At 35.2% G+C, this 19,236-nt stretch overlaps 2 protein-coding genes across 3 annotated transcripts in view; both read right to left on the minus strand.

The window, feature by feature from the left end:
- Positions 1-19,236, minus strand: part of oard1 (O-acyl-ADP-ribose deacylase 1) — a 91,051-nt gene that overhangs the window by 535 nt on the left and 71,280 nt on the right. The window contains exons 2-6 of one of the 2 annotated variants that reach the window (XM_073823676.1): positions 2,838-4,297; positions 2,103-2,171; positions 1,694-1,862; positions 1,551-1,609; positions 1,299-1,411 (exon numbers count right to left, since the gene is read on the minus strand). In XM_073823676.1, coding sequence (XP_073679777.1) covers positions 1,299-1,411; positions 1,551-1,609; positions 1,694-1,862; positions 2,103-2,171; positions 2,838-2,993 — 566 coding nt within the window. In that variant the 5' untranslated portion in view covers positions 2,994-4,297. Of the gene's footprint in view, positions 1-1,298; positions 1,412-1,550; positions 1,610-1,693; positions 1,863-2,091; positions 2,172-2,837; positions 4,298-19,236 lie in introns of those variants that run through there. The other variant, XM_073823677.1, reaches the window with a different exon arrangement.
- Positions 5,434-7,821, minus strand: guca1b (guanylate cyclase activator 1B). Its single transcript, XM_073823678.1, has 4 exons — positions 7,346-7,821; positions 7,039-7,188; positions 6,636-6,750; positions 5,434-6,446 (listed from the first exon to the last, which is right to left on the minus strand). The coding sequence occupies exons 1-4, from the start codon at positions 7,544-7,546 to the stop codon at positions 6,319-6,321; spliced, it is 594 nt and encodes a 197-aa protein (XP_073679779.1). The 5' UTR covers positions 7,547-7,821; the 3' UTR covers positions 5,434-6,318.

A 19,236-nucleotide genomic window follows, 5' to 3' on the forward strand; every position in this document is an offset into this window, starting at 1 on the left:
GAAAAGTTGCCTAATTTCTTTCCAAACAAGTCTTTAAAAATGCAATTATCAAAATCAAGCTACACTATATTGGCAAAAGTATTGGGACACCCTCTTCTACTGAACAGGTTTGACTACTTAGTATTTCCATGAGAACAAATTTGAATGTTTAAGCATATAATGTTATTCTCGGGAAATAGTGCTTTTAATTTTATAGCAACAGTTTGGACAGGACACTTTTCTGTTCTAACATGACAATGCCTCTGTGTATAAGGCAAGGTTAAAAAATAAATGATTTATTCAGTGTGGAAGAACTCGACTGGTCTAATCCCAGTTTAACACCTCTGGTGTGACTTTAAATGCAGACCTTGAGCCAAAAACTCATCACCAAACACCAATACACTATATGGACAAAAGTATTGGGACACCCCCTTCTTTAGAACAGAATAAGGCACTTCCAAAACTGTGGTAACAAAGATGGAAACATAAAAATTGTATTTCCATCTCTGTTGCAACAGTTTTGGAAGTGTCTAAAATGGCTGTACCCATATGTACAAGTCATTGGTGTTTGGTGATGAGTTTTTGGCTCAAGGTTTGTATTTAAAGTCACAAGTGTTCAGTTGGGATTAGGACTTGGCTTTCTGCAGACCAGTCAAGTTCTTCCACACTGACTGAATCAATCATTTATTTTTTTAACGTTGCCTAATACACAGAGGCAATGTCATGATAGAATAGAAAAGAGTCCTGTCCAAACTGTTGCTATAAAATAAGAAGCCCACAAGTCTTTAGAATATCATTATATGCTTAAACATTCAGCTTTGTACTCATGGAAATTACTGAAGTAGTCTAATCTGTTAATTAGAAGGGGTGTCCCAATACTTTTGCCAATATAGTGTATATCTGAGTTCTGACAACTGCAAAAATGATTCTTGTTGTCATTTTCAAGCCACTTAGCTAGATGAAATCCAAGTGCTTTCTGACCCTGCATAGACAGCAACACAACTACCACATTCAAGGCCCAGAAAGGCTGTAAGGACATCGATAAAATAGTCAATGTGACATCAGTGGTTCAACCCTAATTTAATGAAGCTACAAGAATACTTGAAGTGCACAAAAAAACGACTTTATTTAGCAATTTCTTTTTCATTTCTATTCAACAATTCTGTATATGCAGCTCTTGGATATCATCAAAAATATCTTAATTTGTGTTCGGAAGATGAACGTAGGTCTTACAAGTTTGGAACGACATGAGGGAGAGTAATTAATGACAGGAATTTAATTTTTGGGTTATTTGTTAGTTATCAAACATGTCAGTTTACCGAGGCATGGATATACTGTTAACCCCATTGGTTACACAGTGGTCCCTCATAGACACGAGGCTCTTCCTGAGAGTGTCATAGGTGGGTTTTTGGTAGTACCTTTTCTTTGTGATCTATTGCAGAAAAAGTGGAAAAGTATGTTTTTGTTAACAAGAAATCTGTAAGTCAAGACAGCTGTACTCTTATTTTGGTATATATTTAGTAAAAAACAGATTAAAGTGGATTAAAGTGAACAGTACAGGGCCATCTTACCATGTAGTACACGAAACGACCAGATGTTCTAATGACAGCACACTGCCCAGGTTGCTTCTCTACACAAAACAGAAGACAACAAAGAACATTGAAAACGAAGTTAGTGTAATATGATTGCCACCTTAATGATAATTGACACTCACTCTGAGCCAGAAGCTCGTCAACCCGACCAAACTTCTTTTTGAAGAGCACAGCGATCCCTGCTCCCATGCGGCAGTCTTCACTGATGCAGTGCGCCAGGGCATCGGTGGGCGGACAGGTGAACAAATCTCCTCTCTTGTGCAGCAGCCGCCATCCTGAGCTGCATGGGAGCTGCAATAAATGAGCAAGACCACAAACCCAATCATAACAAGACACAAAACATTCCAACCTACAGACAATGGTCTGATAAAGCATCTGAATTAAATTTCGCCTGTACCATTGCCAACACTCCAATTACATTTTGTTTCATTCCGAATTCTTGGCCAACATTTGCACAGATTTGAAAAGCAAAAGAGCCAGACTTTTAAAAGTACTGTTACTCAAAAGAAGATATGCTTACTTTTGCATTACCTTCATCCGTACGATCTTGTCCATTAGATGCCTTTGACATTTGAGCAGGGACTTGACTGGTGTTATTTTCTGTACAGACAGATTTTATTTCGACTACAAAAAGCTATTGAACATTTCCAGTGTTACTGTCCAGGAGGAAATATAGGTAATTTAACACACATTATGGGACATGTTGTCACACTATATGGGGTAAAGTCATAGAGAAATCTGCTGTTTTTTTATTCTGACTTCAATACACTAATGGATAAATATACAAAAGCCTAATATGCTAATTTAACAGCCTTCTTCTACAAACAACCTGTATATAAAATAAAATGACCGGATAACTGTCAAACGCAGAAATCACCGTTTTGGTCAATAGAAAATGCAATTAATTATCGTTTAGAATTACATTACATAAAACAAACCCGTGACAACCTAACATTTATGAAGAAATACTTTGTCTTAAAACCGGTCAAACCAGTTAAAATCTACCTTCATGATTTAGCTGTGCACTATGTTTAAAATATATTTTACCGAAAAATGGTGACAACGTTCAATTAATGTCACAATGTGACAATTAACTACATTCCCCCTTTATAGTCTACAATTATCATATGTTTATATCATCAGTAATACAAAATAAGGATAAAGCAAGGTGTCTAATGTAATAATGTTTCGTGTTTAAATTCTTAACCAACAGCCACTCGTTAGACACGTCGAATTCTGGCAAGAGCTGCTGGTCTGATAACTTACCACAACAAAGAAGCTGATGTGTGTTTTGCGTCCTTTTAAAGGTTCATACAGCTCGAGGTCAGACAATTTAAACACAGAAGTAGAAAAAAACACAAGGTTTCTCTTTTGCTTTGAGTTCAGGTTTAAATTCCGTGTATTGAAACGTTTGAGTGCCATCTAGCGTCAGGGAGCGGGAGAGCAAATCTTGTATAAATCCACTGACAGACATTGAAGGCGGAACATGAATGAAAGGTTACAACTAAATGAAGAAATATTTGCACGGAAAACAGGCTTCTATAACGTATGCAGTCTCATACATTAGGATTTAATGGTTATACTATGACTACTGTGCAAGTCTTTTGCTTATACAGTTGAGGTCAAAAGTTTGCATACACCTTGCAGAATCTGCAAGGGATTATACAAAATGCATGTTATTTATTATTTAGTACTGACCTGAATAAGATATTTCACATAAAAGACATTTACATAAAAGTCCACAAGAGAAAATAATAGTTGAATTTATAAAAATGACCCTGTTCAAAAGTTTACATACACTTGATTCTTAATACTGTGTTGTTACCTGAATGATCCACAGCTGTGTTTTTCTTTTTTTAGTTTTAGTTGTTCTTGAGTTTGTCCTAAACACAGAGGCGGACAGAGTACACAGCTTCATTACTTGAGTAAAAGTACAGATACCCCTTGCTAAATTTTACTCAAGTACAAGTAAAAGTACTACAGTCAGATGTCTACTTAAGTAAAAGTACTGAAGTACTTGTTTTTAAAAGTACTTGAGTACCAAGAGTACAAGAGTACATTTTCTAAATATTACATTACTACTGCCACAGTGCTTACATTTATGTATAGAAACGTCTTACATGGAGTTATGAAAAATTTTGCACCCACATTTGAACCTGACTGTGTTAAACACACCGCATACTCAAGAACATCAAAGCAAATGCTCAGCTTACATTAATGTGTAATATCAGAAAAGAAAATTCAGCTAACAATTGTTTTTTCATCAATCAAGTCAATTAACCTAAACCAGCGAAGAAGGCAATATAGTAATGTTCTGACACAACTCTGAACTGGGGCCATGGGTTGGCACATTCCTGGGATGGACCTGCTGCGTCTTCATCCATTGTTTCGTCCATGGTTTCGTCTCTTATCTAAATCATTATCTGACCATGGAGTTGACTTTGGCGGAAAGCTGAAGATGATTGCTGATAGGCTGTCCCAATCAGTGGCGCCTGCACAATCCAATCGTGTTTGAGAGGGAAACAACAAATTGAGGGTTTCCGAGATTTTTCTTGTTTTCTTTTTTTAGAAGAAGTAATGGGTACTCATGGTTATGGATAGAAATGTAGTGGAGTAAAGAGTACAATATTTGCCTCTCAAATGTACTTGAGTAAAGTCATGAGTACTCCCCAAAAATGATACTCGAGTAAAGTACAGATCCCTCAAAATTGTACTTAAGTACTGTACTCAAGTAAATGTACTCCGTTACTGTCCGGCTCTGCCTAAACAGTTAAACTGTCCTCTATTCTTAGGAAACATCCTTCAGGTCCCACAAATGTTACAGCAATGACTGTATGATTTTGAGATCCATCTTTTCATACCGAGGACGACTGAGAGACTCTCATGCAACTATTCAAATGCAAGGTTCAAACGCTCACGGATGCTTCAGTAAAAATGTACACATCTTCATTCTGTTCAAAAGTTTTCACCCCCAGCTCTTAATGCATCGTTTTTCTTTCTGAAACATCAGTGAGTATTTCAACCTTCTGTAATAGTTGCATATTAATCAGTTGTCCTCAGTGTGAAAAGATGAATCTCAAAATCATACAGTCATTGCTGGAAAGGGTTCAATGCACAAAAATGCTAAAAAAAACCTGGAAGCTGAAGGATTTTCTGAAGAACAGCGTGCAGTTTTCACTGTTCAGGAATCAGGACATACAAGGGACTCATGAACAACTATCACCAAACAACAACAAAAAAAAAAAAAAAAAACACAGCTGTGGATCATTCAGGTAACAATCATGTGTTTGTAAACTTTTGAACAGGGTCATTTTTATAAATTCAACTATCATTTTCTCTTGTGGATTATATGTAAATGTCTTTTATATGATATATCTTATTCCGGTCAGTACTATTGCATTAAATGATGATGATCATAATAATAATGCAGTTTTTAAATAACGAGTCTTTAACTAGCATGAAGAGTTTAATTAATTAAATTTTACTATTTAAAATTGTTGTTTAAAAATATTATAAACAATTATTGTTATTAAAAAATGTTACAGTTGTATAATAATTGATAAATGGAGTGACAACTGCTGACATGACACTAAAAAGTATTAGCAAGTGATGCTTGAATAAAATTTATTAATTTTGTTAATATTCTGCTATGGAGAAAAAAGCTTAAAAAAAAAAAGCTTAATCATGAAATTTGTAAGTGCTATTACTGTACTTATTATTATTACCATTAATTAAATTTAACACACCTGACAAAATAAAACCATGATTGCCATTTGTTCCCAAACACAAGCGTGAATTTGTAATAAATGAAAAAATAAATAAATAAATAAATAAATTCATTAATAGTACTTTCAGTTTATAATTAAGTTCTTAGTATTAAGTTTTTATTGAGATATTTACAAATGTAAATTCCTTTGCAATTGAGACTTCATTCTTTACAATATTCATGTATTTACAAACATCAGATATGCCAATTTTAAATTGATTGCTGTTGTTTATAAGTTATATAAGTGATATGCCACGTACAGTAAAACTCAAATGCACCTCATTTGCAGAATAATAATAATAATAGAAAGTCAGAAATCCAGTCAGTCACGAAAGTAACCTTTTACAGATCCTAACAACAAGAATGAAAGAAACAATAAAGAAAACATGAATATTTACATGTAGATAGAATAAATTCTGTTTGTCAAAAAAGAAGATGAAAGTACTGTTGGCTTAAATTCACTTGAATGAACCAAGACTAAGACGGTAGTTGAGAAACTATGCATGCTCTATATGTGACCCTGGACCACTGGTCTTAAGTCGCTGGGGTATATTTGTAGCAAAAGCAATGCATTGTATGGGTCAAAATTATTGATTTTTCTTTTATGCCAAAAATCATTAGGAAATTAAGTAAAGATCATGTTCCATGAAGATTTTTTTGTAAAATTCCCACTGTAAATTTATCAAAATGTAATTTTTGATTAGTAATATGCATTGTTAAGAACTTAATTTGGACAACTTTAAAGGTGATTTTCTCAGTATTTTGATTTTTTTGCACCCTCAGATTCCAGATTTTCAAATAGATGTATCTCGGCCAAATATTGTCCTATCCTAACAAACCATACATCAATAGAAAGCTTATTTATTGACCTTTCATAGTATGTCTCAGTTTTGTAAAATTTAACCTTATGACTGGTTTTGTCACATATATGTTTTTTAAGGGGTCGGCTTATGTTAAGGGTTGTTGTGGTGAATATGGAGTTCATAAGTTGTCGCTGCGCCGTCTCTGTTCATTGATCCAGTCCCCGGGGTTCACGTCCATTTGGAGCATCTTCATGACCCACTTGTCACGTCGTGCCCCGTCAATGAACTCATCCAGAGACAATTCCCCTGTGGACACAGTAAAGAAGCATCAGCCTTTTTTTTTTTTTTTTTCAAAAGCCTTTGAGCTGAAAGCTAGAATTTTTCTAGTTTGATTAATTATTAACATCAGTGAACTTAAATTAACATAAAGGAAAAGACTGCTGTTTGGCTTAACCATTTAGTAATTGAAAAATAATGAATCAAAGTAAATTTTACCATCTCCATTCTCATCCACTAGCTCAAATATTCGGTCCACCACCTGATCTGGGGTCAGTAGGTTACACTCTTCATCAAGTTCACCATGACAAGCTTTCTTTAGTCGGTAGATTGACTGCAAAAGTAAAGTAAAAGTGTTCTTTTTTTTTACCTTTGTGAGTCTTCTTTACATGGTATTCAAAAAGTATAACAGCATTTCTGCACACAAATGTCCTGCTTTCACAGAGGTCATATGGATTAATCCTCACTAAGTTCCAATGTCAAGGTGAAAGTTATGAAACTGAAAGGCCATGTAAATCTCAGTACAAATGCAATCAGACCACACAGAATAATGATTTTCATCCTGTTTTTCCTTATATTTCTGACTGTGTTGGCAATAGAGAAGGACATGAGAAATGATTACCTCAACAATCTCCTTGAGCTCTGTTTTGTCAATGCAGCCGCTTCCATCCTTGTCATACATTTTAAAAGTCCATTTCAGTTTGTGCTCCAACTTTCCTCGCAGCACTAGATTCAAGGCTGCGACATATTCCAGAAAATCAATAGTGTTGTCCTATGAAAAAAAATGAAAGGAAGTGAAAAAGAAAAGAGGATTGAACTGTCAAAAATTCTGAGAATTTTCAGCTTTGTTTTAAAAAAATAAGCAATCTCTTTCCCAGTCTATATTATATTACATGATACATTACATGAACTGAAATTGAATCACTTACCCCATTTTTATCAAAAGCACGAAACATGTTTTCTATATAATCGGCTGCTTCTGGGTTTCCAGTTACACCGAAGAAGCTCTTGAACTCGTGCATGAAGAGGGTTCCGCTTGGACATTCAACCACAAACTTTTTATACCACTCCTGCAGTTCTGCAACATCGATCTCTTTATCGTCCGAATCCTCACTGAGTCGCTGACCCATGGCGAAAGATGACAATAAAGAACACAAGCTCTGCTTTTCAACAACAAATGTCCATTATCACATCTGTGAGCTTCACTGTCCTGGAGTTCGCTCTGATCCAGACATCCCAATAAACCTTTAAGCTCTGCAAACCGATGATACAACACCAACAATATCTGATTTAGAATACAAACGTGTATCCCCTTTAAAAATAGCAGAAAAAACTGCTATACAAAGTGTAAAAGTAACCTCAACCTTTCAGTGAAAGTGCTCTACTGGTTTGGGATTCAGCACAAGGACTATTTGGATCACATGACTGCAAGGGATTACTCATATCAATCCATGTCTGAATCAATTAGCCTGAAACAAGATCAAGAGCTTTGCAATAATTCATCATTTGGTATACAGTGTGTTACATTCCTCGATTCGGGTTCAAGGACTCCCTGAGGGTCTCATGTGAGAACATTAACACTCAAAAATGGATCAGTGAAAATAAATTTAGAAGGCCACAAATTCCACAAAAAAAGCACTCAAAAATGGATCAGTGAAAAAAAATTTGGACATTCGGATATTTACTACTTCTAATAGATTGACAATAGATTAAAAGATTGATAAAGGGACCTTCTACTCTGTGTTCAGGTTTTTTTTCAAAGTTTTATATAAAACAAAGATTATTAGAATATACATTTTACAAGAAAATACTAATGTCAGTCATTCTACTTCAAAAATAAATTTAAAATAAATTCTATGTACACTACCAGTCAAAAAGTTTTGAACAATATGGTTTTTAAAATTAGTCTCTTCTGTTCACCAAGCCTGCATTTATTTGATCCAAAGTACAGCATTTTTACTATTTAAAATAACTATATATTTTAAAATGTAATTTATTCCTGTGCAATCATTCTATTATTCTGATTTGCTTCTCAAAAACATTATTATTATTCCTTTGTTAAAAACAGTGAGAACAGTGAGATATCAGAGTAGAAGTTTTCAGGTTTCTGTGATGAATAGAAAGTGCAGAAGAACAGCATTTTGTAACATTTTAAATGTCTTTTTCATCAAATTTTTTTTTTACTGACTTCAAAAGCTTATTATTTCAGATAAATGCTGATCTTGGGATCTTTCTATTTATCAAAGAATCCTAAAAAATGACTCAACGGTTTTAAATATTGATAATAATACTAATAATATAAAATATTTCTTGAACAGCATGTGACACTGAAGACTGGAGTAATGATGCTGAAAATTTAGCTTTGATCACAGGAATAAATTAGATTTTAAAATATATTCAAATAGAAACATTTATATTAAATAGTAAAAATTATTTTACAATTTTACAGTTTGCTGTACAAATAAATGCAGGCTTGGTGAGCAGAAGAGACTTTAAAAAACATTACAAATCTTACTGTTCCAAAACGTTTGACTGGTAGTGTATTTTAAAATGTATTTCTTAATGTAATACATTAATTGACATACTTAATATTATAGAAACAAGTGATGTCTACTAAAGTCATTAATCAAAGTTAGACCACTAAAATGTAACTGAGAATGCATTTATCTAGCATTTTTATTTTGGGAGTTCCTTGTTTGGCTTAATGGGAAGGGGGTCCCTGGATCTGAAATGCTGAAAGCCCTGCCCATGTCCAGCTCTTGATCACTCAATCCTGTGAATCATTCAGACAATCTGAGTCATAATCCCCTTTGCCCTCTGCTCTTACTATTAATAGTTTGTCAAAAACAGGATCTAGAGAAGTCTGGCCTAGTTCAAGAGGGTGGTGCATTTTGTCTGGACACGTACCACGTTGGACCACAATAAATACTAAAATCTAAACGTTACACTTTTTTTGTTCAATTTCATTAAGAACATTTAACATAAACCTTTCCATTCCACAAAAAATATATTTTTATACTAAAAAAAACAAAAAACGTTTTTTTTAAACTTCTTTGGGGAAACAAAAATGGCCCTTTTATGGCATTGCTGGGAAATGGAACCTTTATTTTTAATGTATGTGTAATAACAGAAAGAATCTACTCTAGAAGGTATCATTTGATACTGTAATTAGTTGCCTACTTAAGGCCATAATGTTAATAGTTCTGCAACGAGTAACCTCAAAGAAAAGGGATTATGTGACATTACAGAATATTAATGCAAAGCAGCAGACTGATGGTATGATTTTAGTATAATCTCTTTATATATGCAGTGGAGAAGTGTCTGTCTTGCAGTGTTCACAATGCTTTGGTGCATTGCACACACATATACATGCTGCAATACTCAAATGTAAGTGGTCAAAGATTCTCAGTTGTGTTCAAGTGTCCTTTTTGTCAGTCCATGAACTTTAAAGACCTTTTCCAAAGTGCTGACTATACTTTATAAGGATAAGCTCCTCTGGCCTACATGTATCCAGGCCACTCATTGCACAATTAATTCATAATCTTATTGGATTAATAGTGAACACAATAACAAATATGGAGAACTTGGAATGCAAAATAATGTTATTTTATGTTATACTGTATTTTGATTTTGTGCCATGCATTGGATGACAAAATCTTAGTCAGAGTTGTAATTATAATGCCATTAAAGTCAATTAGATCTCAAACGATTTAGTAGTTTTAGAGTTATAATAACTCCAAATAAGGCAGTAATCAGTACTGACTGATGTAGAAATGACTATGCTCACTTTCAATTGGCTTAATTACAATTTCAAGTCATAAGTGGATTGTAATATCTCAGTTTTAATGAACTGCTGAGCAGTGCTGATTTTTATTTGTGATCAGGATGATTAATATCTAAAAATATTTATCACTGCTCTAATCTGATATAGCTGCAATGATACAAATATAGTCTGGGAATCATTAACACTGACAACAGGAGAAAGCCTAATTAAATTAAAATTTAATAGAAACAATTTTTTTTATAGAAAAAACAAACAAACAAACATAAAAAATACTAACAGATGCCCCTGGGTGTCAGTGTTACAAAGGCTACAGTTGCATGCTGTGATTGACTGGTTGATCATGTATATGTTTTAATACGCAATGAATTCTTAGTGCTGATTGATTTACACACATAATTGCTCGGATTAAAGATTGCAAACTCAGAATTGTCTTGTAAGGATTTAACATGTTTTAAAGAGATTACTAACGTGAAAGTACCTCAGAACGATACACCTCTCAGCATTAGTCAGCGCGCTGACCGCGGATGTCAACATTATGCAATCAAAAAAGACTCAGAGAAGAGAGTTATTCATTGGCTCTGAATTGAGATTAATGTCTGATCCAGTTGCCAGGGCAGTGAAAGAATATTTCCTCTGTCTCTCATCCCACCTCCACAAGCCCCTCACCCAAAACACACAGCAGGGAACCGAGAGCAATATTTCTGACGGTACATCTCGCTCCTTTAATCAGAATGAGTAATAATCATCCACAGCACACACTGCGGGGAAATTAAAAAGCAGAAATTAGGATAAGTACAGAGAGCTACTGTTTAATTAGAGTATCAGCAGTTACCTTAGCAGGGATTCAAAGGCTTATTAAGCACTTTACTGTTTACTGTTAATTATTTTTTGATGCAAATGTATGAATTACTCGACCACGTCCTTCATCTAATTATATGTGAAGCCTATTTGAAATAAATGGCTTAATTATTTTATTATCACTACAAGATAAAGGTGAAAGAAAGCACAAAATCAACCTGCCATTTAGACAACTGCCATACCACAAAGTCGTAAATCAACCCCCAACAGGCGAGTCGAGATACGTCTTTAATCCCTGTCTTGTCAGGAGTTTATCTTGACATTTTAAGATGTTGTGGTTGCGAATTTATCCAAAATAAATGGAGCTGACATTATTGGGATTATTCGTTTATCTGTATCCTGTACACCAGCCAAGAAAGAAAAAAATTATTAAATAAATCCCAATTTACTTGAACAGTTGTTACGAGATTTTTGGTTTCTGAGATATTCGGTTTCTGTGGGCGGAGCATACATGCATATTAATGAGACATGACCAGACATGCGCGAATGATCGTGAAACTGAAAATATCAGCTCTGCTAATCTGAATGTTTAACGATTTTTTTTCATAAACCTAACAGACCTTTGTCTAATCCAGTGGTTCTCAATCCTGGTCCTGGGGGACCCCTGCTCTGCACATTTTGCATGTCTCCCATATTTAACACACCTGATTGAGATCAACTCATTAGGAGAGAGATCCATGAACTGAACTAACAAGCTGAAGATCTCAATCAGGTGTGTTAAATAAGAGAGACATGCAAAATGTGCAGAGCAGGGGTCCCCCAGGACAAGGATTGAGAACCACTGGTCTAATCTATGAACGTATGTCTAAAATGTATGTATTTACCTTGTTAATTCAGTTACAAAAGTTTTATTAGTATGTTCTTTTTTCGTGTGAGGTCATCCACAACTAAATGAGAATGACAGGCTTTCACTTCATGTAACTTTATACGCAAACCTCATCTGCATCCAGTATTAATTTCAGTTCGTAGCGGTAGGTAGATTTCTACATTGCAATGCTTAAACTGAGACTTTATTGTTGTTATTCTTTGTTAAATACATCACTGCCTGTAACATCTTAAACTTCCAGAAATGTATCTGTGGACGAATACGTTTGTTTAAAAACTAACCTAATGTGTTTAAGTCTTGTTAACTTGTGATCAAACCCCTTTGTGTAAATAAACTTGATCTATTTAGCCTAAATCAAGATTGAAAATGTCTGTTCTTTTATCACGTGTTTCACTGTTGTGCTGGATGAAAAACATGTATACGTCATATCTTTATGGAGTTTAACGGTGTTTACATGGCTTAATTGAGTCAACAGTATGAAAATCCAAAAGTTATGCAGATTGTGACTATTCAACATTGTCCAACATTCACCATCTCTTGTTGTGATTGTCATACACTGCAGAAAAATATAATTTATGTTGTTAAAGAGATTTTTTTTGTCATGTTACCAGATGAAATAAAATATAAATGGAACCAACAATTCCAGATCACCTGAATGATATGAGCTAACAGTCACTGAAGTTAATCTTTAGTTACTTCTTACAGAAGGTTTAAAACGGGTCCCTCTGGCAATGACTACTATAATGTCCTCAAACCCATGAGTGGCCTAATAAAGTTTTTGTAACCTATTCTGTGTCATCTGCTCTTTGACCATGTGTTGCACTGTGTATCTGTAATAATTTGGAAATGTGAGATTCCAAAGGATATATATGTATATATTAAAGAGTAAACCAACCAAATGTTTATTTAGTGGGTAATGTCTTTATACTCATGGGTTTTACTTAGAATGAGGGTCCTGTGTAACATGCAAACAAAAGATTCCCGTATGCTCCCACAGTGTGTCTGGAGCACAATAAAGCAAGCAAAAGGACTAGGAACACCAACATCATCAGATGACAGATTTACACACCCACTTGTTAATCAATTTGCTATTCTCAAATTATAAGAATGTGAAGTGTGTCAAAATGATCACATTAAGCTCTGTAAACATTTTCTTACCCCACTATAATATGCAAATACTCATCATTAGAAGTCAAAAACTGGGGTGGACAGTTATCTAATAAACCAATGTCAGAAGTGAAATCATCTCAGTATCCAATGGACTGAGGAGATTAATTAATTAATTTATTATACTTGTTTGCATTGTTATGAAAAATTGTATATAAGTGGCCATTTCGCTAGTCTTGTAAGGGTGAGGTTAGAGATGGATGTAACTACATACAACAAACTTTTTGAGTTCAAACATTCTGGAACATTACCCGAGGGTATTTCTAGGAATGCTAAAATAGTTTTCCACAGAAAAGCTAAAAACTTCCTTATACAAAGTAAGTATATGTATATTCTCCATCTCAGTTAATTTTTTATTTCATTTTTTATAGTATAATGACTAACCTGCCTTTTTTAGATGATGTTTTGCATTATATAAGGAGGAAGGAAGGAGGTGCTTTGGCCAAAGTAATCTGCACAAAAGAGAAGGCCAAAGAAATTTTTATGGAATTGCACAGTAGTGCAATAGGGGCTCACTGTGGCATTCATAAAACCTTGGATGCAGTTAGCCGAAGGTTTTATTGGCCAGGCATGTCTTTGGACATAAAAAAATGGGTGAGTGCAATATCATGTGTACACTTCTATTTATGTATGAGCCCAGCAATCAACAAGCAAGAGACAAGATTTTTTTTTTCTCAGATAATGCACTGTGCAGCTTGCCAGCAGAAACAACGTTCTCTAAAGAACCAAACTCAATATACCCCTATTGAGGTAAGTTATGTTTGTGTGATAACAATTCTCAATTTGTTGCAATGGACTTAAACATGTGAATGTTTTCCAGGTGGCAGAGCCATGGGAGATTGTGGGTATGGACTTAGTGGGAAAGCTCACACCAACAAAAGATGGCTACCAGTACATTTGTGTGATGGTAGATTATTTTACAAAGTGGTGTGAGGCTTTCCCACTGAAGTCTAAAAGGGCAGAGGAGGTGACAGAGTGTATAATTAAACTTTTCTATAAATTCGGTGCCCCGAAAAGGATACTAACGGATCAAGGCACTGAATTTGTAAACCAGGTTAGTATTAAAGTGTGTGTGTGTGTGTTTTGTTTTTTTCCCCCATTCTAATTCTTAACATTTTCTTGAAAGAGCTTTTTTCTTATTTAATGAAATTCCTGCTCACCTAAAAATAAAACTTTGTGCATATACAGATCAATCTAGAGGTGTGCCAAACACTGGGCATCAGCAGGAGCTTATGTGCACCATACCATCCACAGACAAATGGTTTGGTTGAGAAGCTTAATGGCACAATTCAGAGGAGATATATATATATATATATATATATATATATATTAGGGGTGGGCATAGATTAATTTTTTTAATCTAGATTAATCTAGATTAAATCTTGGAATTAATCTAGATTAATCTAGATTAAAATGGCTAATTTGAATTCTGCTGAAGGCATTCAGAATATGTGTGCTACCCAAATAATGACTAAAAGTAAGTCTTTGAGAATGGATCATAAAGCTCATAAAGCTGTTCTATGATAATTTGTTGATGAAAATAAATTATGTTCAATTAGATGTACTTGTGTTTACTAACTAACTAACAATGAAATTATTTTTTCTACCTATTAGATTGTGTTTTTTTTTAACGTCAACACCTACCCAGCCCATTACATGTTACACCGTACTTTTATTTTGACAGGTTGCCGTGACGTTTCTGTGTCATACAGTATGATATGATGCTAGTTTTCTCAAATGAAACGGTAAAAGTGACACTCACAGCAGTTTGGGAGATTAAGTTTATCTGTTCATGTGAGATTAAAAAAAAGCCAAAAATTACCGGGAGCGTCACGTGTGTTTCAGTATGCGTGTAGTAAAAGCTCGTCTCCGCCATGCATACATACAGCTAGGCAAACGGAACATTTCAGATTCATATTAAAACGGTCTTTTTGCATTTCAGTTTTCACATACACTAGTCCATATCGCGATTTGAATTAAGTGACTGACCAACATTAGATTTATGAATCCAAAAAACGAATTTACGTGGCATTTCGCGCTATAGTAGATTCGGTTTTCATGAATGGAGGACGACGCGATCCTGTCTGTGTTTTGGTGGAGGAGACTTAAACGCGTGACCATATTCGGTATACATTAGCGTTAAACTATCAGTAGTTTAGACCCAGCTCCCAACCCAAATATGAGAATAGATTAACGGCGATATTTTTTTTATCGCACGATAAGAGTTTCGCGTTAACGCAGCACGTTAACGCCGATAACGGCCCACCACTAATATATATATATATAATATAGTAGTTGTTATTGTTGTGGTGTGTGTTTTCAGTTATAATACAGTTGGTTATTGATTTACAGGTCCATAATGTTTTTTATTTCTTCTCCTTATACAGAACTTTGAGCAAGCTAGTGGAAAGGAAGCCAAGCTTGTGGGCAGATTATTTGGAGGCCACAATGTTTGGCTTGAGAACCAAAAAACAACTTACTACAAAGTTTTCGCCTTATTTTTTACTTTTTGGACATGAGGCTAGGTATCCATGTGAGGTACCAGACAAATATGAGGTCAGTACATTATTTAAACTAATTTGTTTTCTGCAATTACTTTGTAAATGTAACATGTGCAATTCTGATTCTTAGATCAATGAAAGTGTTGAGGAACTGGTAGCCGAGGAGTGCATTTCTGAATGTGTGAAACGACAGGACCGCCTTTACCAGGTTGTCAAAGAAAATATGGCACAGGTTCATTCTAAAATTAAAAAAAGAAAGCTGCAAGAAAAGCCCAGGGTCCTGCAGGTTGGAGACCGAGTGTTGCGGCAAAATATAAGGAGTCAGCAGCGAAAGGGAGGCAAGCTTGACCCAGATTATGTCGGCCCATACATTGTTTTAAATGTAAAGGACAAAAGCATTGATCTCGCTGATGACAATGGCAAAATCTACCCCAAAGTAAACCTTGATCACTTAGTGCACTTCAAAGAAGAACCACCAGCAAAAGCTCCCAAAGTCACATGTCACAACATCCTTACCTGCCACTGCGCCTTCAGTTCCCGTTTTAACCCCAGTCACTGTCAATTGCCCACCTGTTCAACCCCATCTCACATTCACCCATCCTGTTACTTTGCCAGTTACACAATTTACCCTGCATCATTTGCCCATCACCATACCTATTGTCTCATTCCAGTCCCATACCATTACCCAGCCAGCATCCTCCCTGCCTGCAGCCTCAGAGCCTACATCCTTTTTGCTTGCATCCTCAGAGCCTGCCTCCTCCCTGCCTGCATCCTCAGAGCCTGCCTCCTCCCTGCCTGCAGTCTCAAAGTCTGCTTTCTCCCAGCTGACTTGTATGTAGCCTCCTTTTTAATTTTCAAAACTAATTTAAATTAAAAATTTAAGCATTGCCTCTTTGTGTTTTAGTGTTACAAGACATCTGGGCAGGTAAAATTGGAGGACGAATCTGGAGCAAAATAGGTCCATACAAGCTCTTTTCTATGGATCTTGAGCGCCTCAGGCCTGGAGAGGAGCTTGAAAGTGAGGTTGGTTGTTTCCATTTGAGCATCATAATACTGACATTAACACACTGTGGTAAAACTGTGGCTATCTTGTTTATTTTAATTTTTCCGTTGCAGGTCATCAATGCATACCTTGCTTGTCTTGCAAAAAGATATGCAGGCAATGCACTTGTCATTGATTCTTTTGAAATGACAAAAATGTGGAATGGCAAAGCCTGTTTAATGAAAAGGGTAAAACTGTTTACCAATCCTGATAAAATGAATACCATGAGTTTATTTATTCATTGTGTATTGATCTTGTAATCACTTGTATGCCCATATAGACAGATCTGCATAAATATGATTTGCTTCTGGGGTCTGTAAATGATGCTCACCACTGGACACTCCTGGTTTGCTTAATTCCCTGACTTCTCTCCTTTTTTTTCCCTTGTACATTTGTAAAATTGTAAGTCTCTTTGTAGTTTATGTATCCTCAACAAGGAAGGATTGTCTATATGAACTCCCTTGGTGAGGGAAGCAAGAAGTTGGCTCACTGCTGTAAGGCTGTGAGGTGGGAATCAATAATTGTGTAATGAAGCTCTTGATGATGATTATGATGATGGTGGTGGTGGTGTTGTTGTTGTTATTGGGGTGTTTGTGTGGGTTTTATATTTTATTTTTATGTAGTTTTTACACTTTTTTTTTTTTTCCCAAAGGGATTTCATGGACCACAAGGGATTTAAGGGCACTGAATGGAAATGTGGGACGTTACCACACAGTTTACAGAAAGACGGCAATTCATGTGGAGTGTTTGTGTGCAAAGTATGTAGCTGTTACTAAAGTAAGCAGTTTTTCTGCCATCTTATCATAGTGTTTTCTCTCCCTCTTCTTTTCCCTTTTTTTTCTTAGTTTGCAGAAGCCATTTTAACAGGAGGAAACCTCAATTTCCCAAGTGATCCTGACGACATTGTGGTTATGCGTGAGGACATCGGCCAGAACCTCCTAAATGAATCTGGTAAATTCTTAAAATTGGATGAAATGCTGCACGTCATGATTATGTACCATATCATGTGTGTGTGTGTTTTTTTTATTTTTTATTAATATTTTGCCCTCCCTCCCATAGAAGACCTGAGTGATTTATGCATGGCCTGTGGCAATAAATATCCTTATACAGATGACAAAGTGGACACTTGGGTATGTTTAACTGGGGGCATGATTTCATTGCTGTATATGAAACTGCTATTTAAGTGTTTATTAATCCATAATCTTAATCTCTCTCAGATTTAATGCGACAGCTGCATGAGCAGGCCCAGTTTAGAGGAAGTCTTCATTTGTCCAGGGTGCCAAGGACCTTTATAGTGCATAATGTGCATGGCTTTTTTTTCTGTTCTTCCTTATTAATTTATATATATTTGTTGTCCAAGATTGTTTCTTTGTACAAGATTCTACTGTAAATAAAATTTGTCACCACTACACTTGTTGTTAAATTGCTTTCATAAAAGGCTGTGATTTTATTTTTCTCTTTTAAAGCAGATGTACCAAAAATCTCTATTTTTACCTTTTATTTCAATACTTTTCCTAGACAAATTACTGCACAACCTTTACATAATAATTTCATTTATTGAAATGCTTTTCATCCAGCACAACAATGAAACAAGTGATAAAAGAACAGACATGTTGATTTCTTTAGGCTAATAGACTTATTAGTCCAAGTTAGTTTATTTACACAAAGTTGTGGTTTGATCACAAGTTAACAAGACTTAAACAATCAAATTAGACTAGTTTATAAACAAACGTATTTGTCCACAGATACATTTCTGGAAGTTTAAGATGTTACAGTCAGTGATGTATTTAACAAAGAATAACAACAATAAAGTCTCAGTTTAAGCATTGCAATGTAGAAATCTACCTACTGCTACGAACTGAAATCAATACTGGATGCAGATGAGGTTTGCGTATAAAGTTACATGAAGTGAAAGCCTGTCATTCTCATTTAGTTGTGGATGACCTCACACGAAAAAAGAACATACTAATAAAACTGTTGTAACTGCATTAACAAGGTAAACACATTTAATTTAGACATGTTCATAGATTAGACAAAGGTCTGTTAGGTTTATGAAAAAATCGTTAAACATTCTGAGATTAGCAGAGCTGATATTTTCAGTTTCACGATCATTCGCGCATGTCTGGTCATGTCTCATTAATATGCATGTATGCTCCGCCCACAGAAACCATATATCTCAGAAACCAAAAATCTCGTAACACCGGCCTGGTTCACACAGAACGCGTTTTTGCGTTAAGTTAACTAGCCTACCTGATTGCCCATTGTGCCCATTTCTTCATCCAAAATAAATGAAGATAACATATTTCATCTGCTTATCTTTGTGCTGTAAACTAGCCACAAAGAAAGTCACTTGGGCAGGCCATTTTGCATTATGTAAACTTACGCTAGGTTTTCAAGTAGCCTACCTGTTTGCCCATTGTGCGACGCATCTGGCTTTTTTCAGCGTCTCGCACATTAGTGACGTGATTTTAAGACGCCATCCCAGATAGCAAGGTGACATTGATTCAATGTTGAAATTCCATCAGAATCATCATTTTGGTTGAGGTTGAAAAAATCAATGCTAAATAACATTGGATCAATGTTGATAATTCAATGCTTTTTTGTGTTGAAATAAAAAATATTGAATCAATGTTGATTTTTGG

The sequence above is a fragment of the Garra rufa genome, chromosome 18 (genome assembly GCF_049309525.1).
Source record: "Garra rufa chromosome 18, GarRuf1.0, whole genome shotgun sequence".
In the NCBI taxonomy this organism is placed as follows: Eukaryota; Metazoa; Chordata; class Actinopteri; order Cypriniformes; family Cyprinidae; genus Garra; species Garra rufa.